At 47.6% G+C, this 16,138-nt stretch overlaps 1 protein-coding gene across 1 annotated transcript in view; it reads left to right on the top strand.

Annotated features, from left to right (window-relative positions):
• TRPM2 (transient receptor potential cation channel, subfamily M, member 2) overlaps window positions 1–14,315 on the top strand; it is a 117,382-nt gene extending 103,067 nt beyond the window's left edge. The window contains exons 26-33 of the mRNA XM_006898424.1: window positions 434–591; window positions 1,317–1,393; window positions 1,809–1,910; window positions 7,968–8,054; window positions 9,851–9,956; window positions 11,567–11,668; window positions 13,461–13,577; window positions 14,190–14,315. Of these exons, the coding sequence (XP_006898486.1) occupies window positions 434–591; window positions 1,317–1,393; window positions 1,809–1,910; window positions 7,968–8,054; window positions 9,851–9,956; window positions 11,567–11,668; window positions 13,461–13,577; window positions 14,190–14,315 (875 nt within the window). The remainder of the gene's footprint in view (window positions 1–433; window positions 592–1,316; window positions 1,394–1,808; window positions 1,911–7,967; window positions 8,055–9,850; window positions 9,957–11,566; window positions 11,669–13,460; window positions 13,578–14,189) is intronic.
• Window positions 14,316–16,138: the final 1,823 nt, after the last annotated feature.

The following is a 16,138-nucleotide window of genomic DNA, read 5'->3' as shown; positions in this document are numbered from 1 at the left end:
CTTGAGCCGAACCTCCAGATGCCAGCCTAACACCTAGGCTCAGGATGGCCTCCTACCCCTGTCCTGCTCAGTCAACACACTGCCAAGAAGGGGCATCTCTGGAGAGGGCCGGGACCAACAGAGTCATGGAGCATCAGGAATCAATGTCCTTGACATAAGCGACCTCTTGGTGTCACTGGCCCATTTGCCACCTGCAAACTCTAATGATGGGAACCTTTATTTGTGGCCACTATGCAAGAGGCTAGGAGAAATCTGTCTCTGACCCCGCAGCTGAGGGACTGCAGGCAAATTGAGAGCTGCAGCAGGAAGACCACTAAGAGATTTGGGGGCCTGCATTAGCACTGCTTGCAGTTAGAGCCTGTGGGGGCGACCACAGGAAGTGCGCCTGCTCTGTAAGCAGGGCCTTGCTTAGACTTTGTGGCATTGTCCCCAGCACCCCAGAAGGCCACCGAGGAGCAGGATGAAGGGCTGGGTGACGGGCAGAAGGTGGAGGATGGGGACAGCCTGTACCATGTGAGTGCCCGCCACCTCCGGTACCCTAGCTGCCCGGACACACGCTTTGCCGTGCCCGACGAGAAGGTGCCCTGGGAGGTGAGTGCTCTCCTGGGGGGTGGGGCTCAGGGTGTCTCCCCCTAAATGATATGAAGGTTTAATGAGTGTGTCCTGGCTATGGCTTTGTCTTCTATGTCCCTGTCACGACACTGATGTGAGGGGATGATGGCAGTCCTTGTGTGATGGATGAGGAAACTGAGACCACACACGGAGGGCGGTGGTTTAAGCCCAGGGACCACACACAAGCAGACCCATCCTCCCCTTTCCCCCTGCAGCCCAGAGCCGCCCTAGGACCTGCCCTATGTCTAGCTGCCTTACCCTGCCTAACCTAGATCCCACCATCTAGTGAATACTCTGATCCCCCCTCCCATGTGTCAGGCGAGCCAAGGCAGGGATGGATACTGCCTCCCCATCCAAGGGTCTTTCTGGCTTTTCCAGTGATAACTTTGCTCTTGTACCTCAATGCCCTTCTCCTCAGTATCCTCTCTACTGAACTGGCCCCGTTCTTACCTGTGCAGCTCAGCTTAGAGAACAGCCCTGGCTGACAGCACCCCGTGCACTGTATGTGGCTTGTAATGCTGCTGCTGTCCCCACCCTGCCCTTGCTCAGAGTGAGTGAGTGAGTGTGTGTGTGCGCACTTGAGGAACTGGCCTCAGGTGACCCCTTTGAGGGGAGGAGTTGCCCTCTGGCCCATCCTGGAAATCCAGCCTGAGTTTTGGGTGGCGGCTGAAAAGCTGAGAAGGAACTACCCTGTTTTACTGCAGACAGAGTTTGCGATCTATAACCCACCTTTCTACACGGCTGAGAGGAAGGACACGGCCGTCGTGGACCCCGTGGGAAGGTGAGAGTGGGTCATCCTCCCTTGCTTTGTAATGAGGTGGGATGAGGAACAGTTGGCTCTCACCCTGCCCCCGTTCCCCAGCCCTGTCTTGGGATGGCATGGGACGGGAAGAGTGAAAGGTCCTCACTTGGAAGCCTCACTGGCAATCCTGCTCTGCTTGAAGTGGTCAGCTGCACTCCTAGGTTGGGCTGCCGGTCCTTCCCTGGGCTGGGATGTGGACTCGCTAAGGGGGTGGTGAATGAATAAACAGCAGGCCTTTCCACACGCCACCTGTGGTCCTGAGGCCCCACACTGAGGGCAGGGCCCAGGAGGCTCAGGGTCAGCCTGTGGTTCCTCCACTGGGCCGCCCCCACCTGTGCTCACAATACCAGTGCTTAGGATCTGCTGGTCAGTGTCTGTCTTCTCTCATTTCCAGCTGCCTGGAGCTGCTGTCCAAGATCAAATACAACGCTGAGGATGGGCTGGTGGACCGAAGGAGTTTCCATGGTCTCTATCAAGTCCGTGACAACTTCCCTCTGTGAGTGCAGCTGCCCTGCGATCACTGGGTCCCCTGAGTCCAGTCCTCAGTAGGCCTTGTCTTCGGGTTTCACTCTTGGGGTCCAGTTTCTAATGACCACTTGAAGCATTTGTTCAGCATCCTTTCCATGGGCCCTCTTTCCATTCTCTCCAGCAAAGGGAGGGGTGATTGGAGGGCAGTGGATGTTCCAGCTGGACCTTGGGCCATGCTTTGTCCTTCAGTCTTGATTAACCTTCTGGGATTTTTAATCCAGCAGCGGTAATATGGGAATGATTGTGTCCGCCGACTCTATTTTCTAGGAAATGGCACCAGCACATTTTCTAAGAGAATGACAGCAGGTGAAGGGTAGTCCCGGAGGAGAGACAGTTAATGCTACTTTCAAGTGACACTCATATCCTCATTGTCATCTTACTCATTCAGACTGACATTGCACCCCATTTTACAGGGATGGCGAATCAAGCATGAAGGGATTAGTGGCTTGTAGAATTCAAACCCAATGGACATTTGTTGAACCCCTACATATATGCCAGATTCGAGGGTTCAGCGGCACAAGGGACATTTCCCTGTAAGGAGGAACATGCAGAAAACTGAAGAACTTGGCACCAGGTCTGGTGGAAGGGCCATCCGAGGTCAGAGGAGGATTATTGGTGTGGTGTGTGTCGGCCTGGAGCAGGACGGAGCTGAGAGCAGTGAGTGGGTGTTCTGGGAGATACTCTGCATCAGGAAGCCCTCGTGTGTAAGGAGATGATAGGGATGTGGGAGTGAAAATAAAAACCTGTCCCGGGATGGCTTGAGTCCCAGATTTTAGCTCTGGAGAAGATGCCATGGGTGAAGTAGCTAGGACAAAGTGGCATTTAGGAAGAAATCCCAAAAGGTTAATCAAGATTGAAGTCTAAAGAATTATGTAGAAAGAGTTTAGGAAGAGACACCTGTAGATTCCCAGTGCAGGAGGCCGGGTAGGAGTGACGAGGGGGTGACATTGTGCTCTGACCGACTTCAGGGGGAACGGCCGGTGTGAGAGATGCAGGATAGGAAGAAGGACCAGTTGGATTTTAATAACGTACAGGAAGGTTTTATATGGCCACCATTTTTATATAGTTTATGAATTTTATTATCTTCTTAGATGTATCTTCTTACTGTAAAATCACAGACACATCTTTCTATTTTTTTGTAATCAAACTGGAGTTTTGTTGTTTTTTGTGTTTGTTTTTTTTAATGTGTGTGTTATTTTTTGTTTTTTTAAATGTGGGTCCTTAACTGTATCTGAAAGTTGCCTGTGTAAGATGTGAAGAAGGGTATACTTTTAATTCATGTCTCCAAATAAGAAAGAAGTGATTCTAATACTGGAGCCCCTGCCCCCTGAGGCCTGGCTCCTCCCCTGCGGCACCCTGCAGCCCTCAGTGCATTCATGTCTGTCTCAGTGCTCCATTCAGTTCCGCTCCTCTCTCTACAGGACCACACACTTTGTCATGGTTTTGCCTTGAATCTTGATTCTTCTTTAGACATGCCATCAACCTTATTTTTCCTAGTCTTGACCATTAGTATTTCTGATTTGAAAAATCAAGTTGTCTCTTTCTGTGACAAGTCCTTTTGAGATCTAGACTGGCATTTTGTTGAATCTTAGGAAAAATTTGGGAAGAATGGACATTTTCAAAGTAATGTATTTTCTATCTACATGCTTAATATCTTTTATTTGGGTCTTGTCTTTATCCTTTTTTAAAGTTTTATCATTTTCTTCCCAAAGATCCTTTTCTTCTTAAAAAATATTTATTCCTAGATAATTTCAATATTAATTGAATATTATTGATTCAATATTATTAATTCAATATTATTGAATATTAATTATTTTTTTCTACTCTATTTTCAATTTTTTAAAGAATGTACGAAATGGACCACTTTTATCCAGAAACTTTACTAATAATTCCCATGTTTGCACATTTTTTTAATTTTTCAATGATCATATAATCTGAAGATGACAATTTTGTCTTTCCATTTGCAATCATTAGGTCTTATTCCTTTTTCTTGCCTTGTTATGAAACATTGAATATTGATAATATTTGTAGGTTTTTGTGATTTATTTTTTAAAGATATTTTTATTTTATGTTGCTTTGCTTGCAATGTTCATATACATTGTGTTTCACACCATTCTTCATTTACATTGTGTTTCATACAATTATTCCCACTCATTATGTTTTATAAAATTAGTCACTATTGGACTATGCCCACAATTACCCTGTCTTTTCAAGTCCCTGCCAGGTCTTTTCCATTTCCTCTACCACCTCCCTCCACCCACCAAGTTAAGCAACCCTGTGATTTTGCCCCTACTCATCCTCAAACCTCTATTCCTACCCCTTCACCACTTGGATCCCCATACATGTTTTACTAGTTATCCATCTATTTTTACAATAATAGTCTTATGCAGTATTTGTCCTTATGAGACTAAGTTCACTCAGCTTAATGCTTTCCAATCTCTCCCAAGTTATGTAGTATTTTTCAATATCTTTGCTCCTAAATGCTGTATAGTGTGAATATTTGTGTGAATGTACCACAATTTCTCAATCTATTCAGTTGTGATTGGACATTTGGGCTGTTGCCATGTTCTTGCAATGGTGAATAGTGCAGCTATGAACATTGGTGTACAGATCTCCTTTTGTGTCTCAGTTCTAATTTCCTTGGGGTACATTCCTATTAGGGAGCTCTGAATGGCCTAGTGGCAAGAAGCTACACTGCAATCCTGAAGGCATGCAGTTCAAGGCCACCAGCTGCTCCACGGAAGAAAGACGGGAAATCTCCTCTCATAAGATTAACTGTCTCTGAAAACCTGCCAGGGGGTCAGCTATGGGTCGGTTCTGACTCTACAGCACACAGCAATAACAACAACAACAACATATTCCTATTAGTGAGTCTGATCGAGTTTCTATGTTCAGCTTTTTGAGGAAATGTCAAACAGCCTTCCAGAGTGTTTGTTTGTACCATTTTACAATCCTACCAACAGTGTATGAGAGTCTCCACCTCTCCACATTTCTTTCCAACATTTATTATGTGCTGCTCTTCTAAACTTTGCCACTTGGGGAAAGATGGTACCTCACTGTGGTTTTGATTTGCATCTCTCTTATTGCCAGTGATTTTGAGCATTTCTCCATTGTGTCTATTTGCCATCTGAATGTCTTTCTCTATAAAAAGTCTCTCCATGTATTTTGCCCATTTTGTAATTGGAAAAAGAACTGAAATGGTTTTACTTCTGACTTACTGGGAATGCTTTCAAAGTTTCTCCATTAAGTATGATATTTGCTAAATTTTTAAATATGTGCCTTTTATCAGGGTAAGAATATTCTTTACTGTTCTCAGTTTGCTGTGAGTTTTTATCTTGCCTACTGATAAAACATCGGCAAATGCTTTCTCTGCTACCAGTTGAGATAATTGTATGATATAATCTCAAGATTATTTTAACGTATTCAAGAGTGCTCCTGGGAGGCAAAGATGATAAAATTTCATCTCATGTACTTTAGACATGTTGCTAGGAGAGACTATTCCGTAGAAAGGGAGATCCTTCTTAGAAAGGTGAAGGGACAGCGAAGAAAAGGAAGACCCTCAAGCAGGTGAATTGACACAGTGTCTGCAGCAATGAGCTTGAGTGTGTCAGAGATTGTGAGGATGGCCCAGGACAGGACAGGGTTCAGATGTGTTAATAGGGTTGTTATATGTTGTGCTCAATTTAATGACACCTAACAACAACATCTTTTGGTGGGTCACATAATTTAATCCATAACATTGTGTAAGTTCCATTTTAGATTCTCTAATCTTGAATCATTTTTGCATTCCTGGGCTAAATCATTCTGTTGTATGGATTATGTTGTTGAAGGTAGTTTACTGCTTTTTTTGGGAATTATATATCTATGCGCAAGAGCCAAATTTGCTTATAATTTGTGTTTCCTTGTTGTTGTTGTTGTTGTTATGTGCCGTCGAGTCGCCTGCGACTCATAGCGACCCTAAACTCCGCTCTGTCCTGTGCCAATCGCACTGTCTCCGACACTCCCATCCCAATTATCCCAGTCACTGAATCAGTCCACCTCATAGAGGGCCTTCCTCTCCTGCGCTGTCCCTCCACCCTCCCAAGCATGATGTCCCTCTCTAAGGACTGGTCTCTCCTCACAATATGTCTAAAGTATGTTAGACGGAGCCTCAGAATCCTTGCCTCCAAGGAGCCACCTGGTTTAACCCTTTCCAGGACAAATCTGTTTGTTTTCCTAGCAGTCCATGGTATTCTCAATACTCTTCTCCAGCACCACAGCTCAAAGGCATCAATTCTCCTTCTATCTTCCTTGGTCATTGTCCAACGTGTTTCCTTGTAATGTATTTATTTGGGTTTAATACCAGCCTCACAGAACAAGTTGAGTATGTTCTCTTCCTTGGAATAACTTGAGTGAGATAAAGATCTTATGTTCTTTGAAAGCTTGATAATACGTAGAAAACATTTGGTCTTAATTTTTAACTACTTCATATGACATTGTGAAATCAAGTTTTCTGTTTTTTTCTTAGGCCCTTTGTGGTGATTGTCGTTTTTTTTCTAGAAAATAATCCATTTGATCTAGATTTTCTGATTGTATTATATAGTTGCTCATGCTTTAAAAATATAAAAGTCTCTTATGTAAATATCCAGTAGCTTTCTTCTTTTGAGGCCTAAGATTTATCTCCTATTTTCCTTGTTTACTCTCCTTAGAGGTTAACTTTTCAAAATAATAGTTTATTTACAAAATTCAAATACACTGATTTTGAAAACAGATTCTTCCAATTTCTGTCCTTCCCCCCATCGTATTGTACAACTCCAAGATTAATCCCTTCTCCACCTGCACATCTTCATCCCTCTGCTTTCCACCCCCCCCTTTGGATCCTCATACTCGTTCTACAATAATGATTTTATACAGTATTTGTCCTTGTGGGACTGAGTTAGTTCACTCAGCATAATGCTCTCCAGTCCTTCCCAAGTTGGCTAATTAATTTACAAAATCATTGCTTCTGCATAGTATTCCATTGTGTGAATGTACCATAATTTCTCAATCCATTCATTTGTGGTTTGAAATCTGGATTGTTTCCAAGTTCTTGCGATGGTGAATAATGCTGCTGTGATCACTGCTGTACAAATCTCCGCTGAGTCTCAGTTCTCATTTTCACAGGGTATATTCCAAGCAATGGAAGAATAGCTGGGTTATATGGAATTTCCATGTTCAGCTTTTTGTGGAAGCGCCAAACTGCCTTCCAGAATGTTTGTACCATCAAGAGGTTAATTTTATGATATTTTTCAAATAATTAAATTTTTATTTTGTCAGTTGTTTTCATTTTGTTCCTGTCTCATCAAATCTTGCTTAATTATTACCATCCTCTTTTCATGCTCTTTGTTGTTTCCTATTGATTTGAATGTTCCAGCTAGTTTCTTTCCCATCTTTCTGGTTTTCGATTAAAAGTATGAATTTAGAATTATAATATATAAAAGTATAAAAATTTCTTTCTAAGGCTTTATTGGTTGAATTCCTCCGACTGTGACATATAGGGCTTTCATATTTCAGTTTCTAAATTTCATTCTATTCTTTTAAGCTTCCAGATGGTGTAAACGTGTTCCTAAACATTTAAGCCATTTTATTGTTGTCGCTTTCCTGTCTACTGTGTGTATGTCAGAGTGTCGTCTGCATCACATTGATGGTTGAAATTGAGAAGTTCTCTGCAGCCCACCACCTACCAGAACCTGGAGGCCCATCCTCTCTCCTGGGTCTAGGGCAGCACCTCCTCTCTGCTTTCCCCGCCAGCGTGAATCGTCTAATTTGTGAACTACAATGACTTTTTTGCTAGGAAATGGCTGACTGATTGCACCCCTCGGGCAGCCCGCTCTGCACTCGAGGAACACACATCTGTTCTCATTTTACTGCATTTATGGAGCACAACACTCTGATCTTCCCCAACTGTAGCCCCCCTGGAACCCATTATCCCCTCTGTCCTGTCCTCTTCACTGCCTGTTCTCCCCCTCTCAGTGGGGGCTGACTGAGAGAACCCTTTTCTACCTAGGAACCCCATGGGCCGAACAGGACTACGTGGGCGTGGGAGCCTCAGATACTTTGGACCCAACCATGCCCTGCACCCCGTCTTTACTCGGTGAGTTCCAGACAAGTGGCACCAGACATCACCCAGACCTCCTCCTGGGCTCTCTAGTGGGTACTGAGAGGGCAATTTGTGTGTTGTGTTCATCTCTCAGGCACGTATTTGTGGGGTAAGTCAGTGGGTGAATTCAGACATAGGTGGGGGTATCCAGGGCCCCGGCTGCCTAGGAGAAAGCCCAGGTCACTCTCCTGACCCTTATTAAAGGTGATAGGAAGCCATGATCAGGACTCAAGACCAAAGAAAAAGCAACAGAAAATTGGAAAAAAAATTAAAATGTATGTCATCCCACTGTCCAGCAGTGTTAATATTTCAGAATTTATTCTTCCAAGAGGCACACACACACACACCTCCACACACATTCATATCCACATATATACAAGCCTGTATATGTGTACACACACACCTCTGGTGACCTTGTAGGTGAAGAGTTGAGCTGCCAATCCAAATACAAGTGATTCAAATCCACTAACTAGGCAGTTTCTCTCCGTGCAATTTATAGCCTCTGAAAGTCCACTGGAGGGTCAGCTGTGAGTCGGTTTTGACTTGGTAGCACACAACAATCTATATAGCTATATCATCGACATCTGTATATCAATATTCATATATAGACACCGCCCGCATACATGTACTCATCCATACCCACGTATATATACATCCAGCTATATGTACACACCTAAAGGCAGAGGGATAACACAGGAGAGGGGTACTGGGGGTAAGTGTGTCGGAGTCAGTGAGACTAGCTCAAGCCAGGGCAGGCTTCAGAGATTTTGTACACAGAGGGTCCTATGAGTTGCACATAACAAGAGCAACAATAACAGATATGCACACACGTTCACATAAGCACACAAGCATTTATACATTTCCACCCATCTACACACACACACATCCGCAATGCATACACATCCATGCACAGATACGTATCTGTACATCCACCTGTGTGCACACGCACATGTGTGCGCATGCACACACACACACACACACACACACACACACACACACACTCAATTCCCTTGCATCTCTCCACGGGGTACAGATTTTGTCTCCACCCACACAGCAGCGCTGAGGCCTTTTGCCGGCCCGGGCTGTACTGTGGTGGGGGCTCACACTAGCCATTTCACAGAGAGGTACAAGTTGGATAGTAGGTCAGCAGGTACATACTTCTCTAAGACTTTTCATTTTTTCAATAGGATTTCATGCAATCATTAATATATTTTATATATTAATATATTTTGTTTTAGATCATTAATAACAATTGATTAATGCAATTAATGACAATGTCTGCTCATTCCCTCATTGTACATTGCCTTTCCCTTCACTCAGCTTGTTCTCACTCCCTTCTTACTCCTTTTTCATTCCCATTAACTCTCCAAGATTGATTCTACCAGTGTGTAAACCTCTCCCTAGCTTTTTAAAAAAAAGTCAATCATGCGTACTTTGTCCTGTATAATTAATCGCAGTACCCACAGTGCATGATCTTTCATTCACTAGAACAAAACAAAACAAATCCTCCAAAAAACCCCACAACTTTTTCTAGTCCCACCAGCAGTTTAGAGGAGTGAGGGGGGACATTGCCTATGTGGTGTTATCAGAGCCCTTTCCCAGAGATGGGGTTCTGAAAAGAAGGGTTGAGCTAGTAACGGATAACACACACACACACACACACACACACACACACACACGAAGGCAGGGTGCAGGTGCAGGTGAGGAGTGGGCTGGCACAGGATCGGGGTGGAGGTGCCATCAGAGATGCCATGCAGGAAGGGGTGAGTCTTTCTCTTTCTCGCTTGCAGGTGGTGGCGGAACCAGGATGGGACCATCCACAAGAAGAGCATCAGGAAGGTGCTCGAGGTGCTGGTGGTGAAGCACTTGCAGGCTGAGCACTGGGCACTCCCAGGGGTGAGTCCCCGCCAGCCAGCTGCTCTGTCATGCCCAACCAGAGCATTCAGGCCCTCTCCCCTCTGCTGAAGAGCCCCCACAGGACAGTGTGCACATTGTGGGGACACTGAGACGTGCATGACCTCATCCTGAATTCTAAATCACAGCCAGTGCTGGAAGAGCTGACCTATCCCTTCCAGCTTCTCACTTCACACTCGGGAAACCACAAGTCCAGAGTTCTTTTTACATCTGCCCCAGTGAATCATCACTTGCTCTCCACCCATGGCTACTGAGTCAGTTCCAGCCATAGTGACCTTCCACTGGGTTTCCAAGGTTGGTGGATTCAAACTGCTCATCTTTTAGTTAGCAGTCCAACCCCTAACACACTGCCAGAGTTCAAACCCTCACTAAGCACCCAGGAAAGGATCCCTGGTGATGAGGCAGTTAAGTGCGCAGCTGCTAAATCAAAGGCCAGAGGTCTGAACCCACAGGAGAAAGATGTGTCGCTCTGCTCTGGAAAGATTACAGCGCTGGAAATACTACAGGGATATTCTACTGTTCTTTAAGGCCATTGTGAGTCAGAATTGACTTGGCATCAGAGATTTGGCTTTTCAAGCACCCATTACATATCATGTTCAGTGGAGAGATTTCCTGGCCGAATCCTAAGGTCAAAAGCAGAGGCAGGATGCTCTGGTGGTCCTGGGCACAGGACATACACCTTCTCTTCCCCTACTGTTGGGACGCAGGCAGAGCCCTGGAGAGCATTCCTACATATGGGGGCAGGTAAGGTCACAGGAGGCTGGAGTACTGTTTCAGAGACCTCGTGGGAACAACTGAGTCAGGCCACAGGAGGTTCTGGATTGTTCCTGTGCAAAGTGACTCTGAACTGCTGATTCTGTGCTCTCAGGTCAGCCTCTACAGCTCACGAGACCGATCTTTACCAAAAAGTCAGGGGTGGTCTGAGGACCAGGTGGCCGAGCAGTCTGAGTCTGTGATGCAGCCAGAGGGCTGGCATGTCCTCCACACCTGTTCTGGGAGGTTGGGCCCTGCTACAGTCCCAGGGGAGCCATGGCTGTCACCCACATAGGAGGGCTGGGGTACTTTTGAGGGGTGGCATGGACTAGAGGAGTGTCAGGGTGAACCCAGTTGCTGTCACCTGTCTGGTCCTCTGTCTTGAGCAGACATGACTCCCCTCCCAGCAAGGAGGGGCGTCCTGAGCCTTCAGTCACCAAAGAGCTGAAGGGCATGGGCTCTCTGTGGGCAGGGGAAGAGCAAGGGGCTGAGGAGGAAATCTGAAGCAGCCAGCCTGTTAGATGGAGGAGGGAGTGGTGGGGCGGGGCCCGAGTCACTTTTCTGGGAACCTGAGAGTATGACTCTGTGTGCTTTGCTGTCCCCGCTGGCACTCAAGGCCCAGTGCACCCTCACTCAAGCCATGGGAGGGTTTTTGAGTGCTGAACTGGACAAGTGGGTTATGGACAATTTCACTGTGTCTGAGACTTTGGGCTCTTGGAGGTGGGTGGGTGCCTGTGGTGTGCAGTGGTAGTGGGTGTGACTGGGGTGGATGAGAGCCAGGATGGACACTGGCTGGGCGGGGCTGAGCACAGCCGACTTGCCTCCACTCTGTTGCTTAGGGCTCCCGGGAACCCGGGCAGATGCTGCCCCAGAAGCTGAAGCAGATCCTGGAGCAGGAGGCCTGGTCATCCATCGAAAACCTGCTGAAACAGGGGAAAGAGGTGAGCATCACTCTTCTCTGCTCTCACTCCTGTCCAAGTCCACATCCTGCAGCCACAAAGGCAAGGCAGGAGGAGATCCTGGACCAGGGTGCAGGGCCCTGCAGCTGGGCCTCCCTTTCCATCCCTGAAGCAGGCTGGGCTTGGGGCTGCTGTGGGCTGGGTACCTGAGGCTTCAGGATGAGTGTGAATGAGTCCCTTGGGATGTGAATGCAGGAATGTGGAGAGGGTCTGGATGGGGAAAGCCCATGTTCAGACCCTTCCTCCAACATCTTCTCTTGCCCTGTATCCTGGCCCCAGATCCTGCACTGCAGGACTCCAGTGGGATCTACAACCTGCTTTCTTCCCAGGGAGACCACAGAGGGCACCAAGCCTGGAAAAGACTGCACGGCCCAGGCCCTGGGGAAGGCTAGGTGCACCCTATGTGCCTGTACTCTTTTTTTTTTTCCACCCGGTATTCCCAGGCGGTCTCCCATCCAAGTACTAACCAGGCCCGACCCTGCTTAGCTTCCGAGATCAGATGAGATCGGGTGCGTTCAGGGTGGTATGGCCGTAGACGTGCCTGTACTCTTGCAAAAGCTTTTTCATGTTGCTGAGTGTTTTTCTTATTACTTAAGTAATAGATGCTTCCCCATCACAAATCTAGAAATACAGATGTACAAACTGTAAAGGGAAGACCCCCTTCAGACCCGCTCTTCCAGTGCATGACTGAGCAACCCCTGTCCCCACCTTCACGTAGTGAAGTGACTCAGACCACTTCACCAGTTGGCCTCACCTTTATGAGCTCAGTGCGGGCTCTCTCCACCTGCAGACATGTGCACACACTCTTAACAAAAATAGACTCCACCGTACATGTGCTCCCACAATTTGCTTTTTACTCAGCCACTCACCCAGTGGCTAGTGTTTCTGAGTGTATTCCGTTCTTTTCAATGACTTTATGGTGTTTTGTAATGTGGTTGCACATGAGTCATTTGAACTGTCCTCTAGTGGACATTTGTTGTATTAAGTACCATTGCGTCACAACCAATTCATAGCCGACCTTCCTGGGGCTGTAAATCACATAAGAGGAGATTGCCCATCTTTCTCCCATGGAGAGGGTGGATCAGAACTGCACACCTTAGTGTTGGCAATGCCACTCCTTAACACAGAATGGACACTTCTTAAGATATCAACTTATTAGAATATTAGGCTAAAGTATGACTTTACTTGACATTTTTTATCTACAAATTCAGCAGGTGTTTTTTGTTTGTTTGTTTTTTAGGAAACAAGTGAGAAAAGTTTATTAAGGCAATAAGACAGAACCATAGCTAGTGAAAGGTGGAATGTGCAAAAGAATTAAAGTAAAAAAGAAAGAGGAGGGAAGGGACCTCTGGAAAGACAGGGGTGAAGCCAGAGCTTTCGGCATGCTGTCAGCAGAAAAGGAGAGGAGAAGCACATTCAGCATTTTATAAAATTTAATCTGTGCATGCCTTGGGGACATTGCCATTTCTTTTGAGCCCCTCAAAGAGTTGCTATGCAGCTACTCTGAGGATAGAGTTGGATCTCCGAGGGCCTTGGGCACCCAAGGGGTCAGGAGTCAGAGTCCTGTGACGTGCTGGTCTCGCCATGGGTCAGTGAGAGGGAGCACCTGAAGGCAGGCTGCAGGGCACAGGCCTGGGTGTGGGGTCACCTTCTGGAGGTGGGACACAGCAGAGGGGACATAGAGGCCTTCCTCTGGGCCTGTGACCTATGGTAGTGAGCTGGGCAGGTTTGGTCCTGTCCTTGCAGACTGCTTCATTTCTGCTCCATCTTCCAGGTGTACAAGGGATACATGGATGATCCGAGAAACACGGACAATGCCTGGGTTGAGACGGTGGCTGTCAGCGTTCACTTCCAGGATCAGAACGACGTGGAACTGAAGAGGCTGGAAGATGTACGGGGCTGAGAATAACATTTTGAGGGGCAGTGACATAAAGAGTTCTAGCTTCCTCTTGAGGTGCCTTAAAGCTACCAAGGAGGGATTTAATTTGTCCAGGATGAGAGTGGAGGCTGCAGGGGTCAGAGTTTTCCCCAGAAAGTACTGGGCACCTATCACTAGGGGACCGGGGACAGAGAAGGAAGCATAGGGTGGCCACAGTTAGGGTCCCGTGCAGCCTTGTGACCCCAAGACCAAGGAAGTCTTCATAGGTCATGTCTGGGAGGGCTGGCAAGTTCTCCTCACACCTGGTCTACACACACCTTTAAGGAACTTGATGTCCTATCCACCTGGACCAATCTTCCATGTTCTGATCCAGAATAGGCTGGATATAGGTTAGCATGCTTAGGGAAAGGCATGCACAGGCTTGTCTCTCTCTTCAAGGATGCTCAGGAGCTTTGCAAGGGTTAGGTGACTGGCACCTAAAGTAGACGTTCTCATTCCGTGTTCTAAAAAAACACAGCGTGCCAACCCCAGATCAGAGTTTTAACAGTGGGTGGCGACAGTGACAGGAGGAGGCGGGGAAGTGTGTCAGGTGAGCAGTGGCTCAGGCCTGCTTTATCTTTCCAGCACCTACAGAAAAAAGACTACGAGGTGGACTTCCGCTGGCAGGTGGTGGATAGGCGCATGCCGCTGTACACCAACCACAATACCATCCTCCAGAAGGTTGCTGCCCTGTTTGAGGCATACTACTGACCAGGCTTGGTGTTGGGGAGACTACCCCACCGATGGCCCACACTTGACTCTCAGCTGCTGGGGAGCTGGGCTAATACTCAGACCTTTGCCTTGTGTGGGTGGGCCCTGGCATCCCTTATGTTTATGTTGAGTTTGCTAATCGACGACTTGCATTTGAGAGAGCGTCAAGGTACTTCAAGAGGAGAGCCCAAAGCAGGAGGATAGGCTGTGCCATCCAGCAGTTCCCCAGAATTGAGGGGCACCGTGACAACATCAGGCTGAGTGGTGGTCAGTCTCACGTTGGACCTGCAGTCAGTCCACTTCTCAGTCACTTTGTCTCAAGCAACATCTCAATCATGAGCCATGGTGGGGCTTTCCTCTCCACCTGGCCTTTAAGGACCTGGGACTTGGCTGGGGTTGGGCAGCGTGTGGGCACCCAGGTTCCCCGGTTCCCCATCCCAGCTGCCAGGTGAGCCTCTGTGGTGCCAGTACAGGTGGGCAGGAGGTAGTGCCTAGCTTAACCTGCCCCAAAGCCAAAGAGGAGTCTCTTCTCTGTTCCTCCACCTGAGGCACCCGTGCTCTGGATAGGTGCTAGCAAACCTGACACACGGGAGGAGTGGCAACCTTGACTCTGCCAGGCTCACCCTCTTGGCCCTCCCGGCCCTCCCTGTCAGTTCTCCCTCAGGATGGTGGGCGGCCACCTTGATTTTGGTATCAGGAGCCACAGGATGGGTACCATTTCAAGGACCCAACATTAAATTTACTCTGTCTTGCCAACCTACCCAAGCCTCTGTGGTTTTCCAAAGACCCACGTTCCTGACACACAAAATGGGGAGCTGGCTTACAGCACAGGATTCAGGGCCCAAGGGATGCTGTATCCAGGCCCCCAGACCTCTTTCCCACCAAAGACTGAGCTTCTGTGCCCAGTGACCAGACCCTGGGCATTCCCTACCAGTGTCTTTGTGGATGTTCTCATGGGGGCCCCGGAAGGTTCTCATGGACACACTGCAGGTCTGATGCATGATTTCTGTTCTGATCATTCTCTCACTCTGCCCACTCTCTCTCCTTATCTTTTCCTAATCTGACCTATAACTATGACCAGGGGCCACCTAGAGGTTCTTGGCATTCTCATTTACTCCAGTACCCTTGCCACAGCTGCCTGACCCACATGTACCCCTGCCCCACTGCAGGCAATTAGGGGCTGCATGGTCCCTGGGCCCTGTCCCTACCCCCACCTCGGTGCTCTGGTTTTCTACCTGAACTTTCTGACTACCATCTGTGCCATAACCAGCTTTCCAGCTACACTGCTGGTCACTTACCCCCTCTATCTCTCCTCTCATTGTCCTTTGAGGGCAAAAACCAAATGAGAGCTGGTTGGAAAAACTGAGGTTCTGACTGAGTGATCTAGAGGTGGCTCTCTGGCCTGTTCCTCTCATCAGCCCCCATAACACCCCAGGTGACCCTGGGAGGGTGGTGGTTTAACTGCTAGACATAATTACGCAAGAAGTCCCACCCATGCTTGTCTGTGTCAGGGATTGTCTACAACCTCAAGTCCTGGGTGCGGCAGCCCCACACCTGTCACACTGAGCTTTGTGTGAAGGGCTGTATTTCTGGGCTGAGTTCTGACCTCCAGGGCCTGGCCTGTGGATTCCGATAGGTGATCCAGCAGTGTTTGTGCTAGAGGAAGAACTGAGAGGGTAAAGTGTGCTAGACTGGGCCTTCTGGCTAAGCAGAGCTACTTGGTTCACTTCTGAGGGAGAAGCTCTTTCTCAGTCCAGGGCTGTTGAAATCGGAGTTGAAACAGCAGGTCAGGATACTATATCAGAACACTAGGACAGGGTGGT

This window comes from Elephantulus edwardii, unplaced genomic scaffold (assembly GCF_000299155.1).
Source record: "Elephantulus edwardii isolate Elephantulus edwardi_28Jun2011 unplaced genomic scaffold, EleEdw1.0 scaffold00228, whole genome shotgun sequence".
Lineage (NCBI taxonomy): Eukaryota > Metazoa > Chordata > Mammalia > Macroscelidea > Macroscelididae > Elephantulus > Elephantulus edwardii.
The sequence above is the reverse complement of the archived record's forward strand: the minus strand, read 5'-3'. Positions and strand labels throughout refer to the sequence as shown.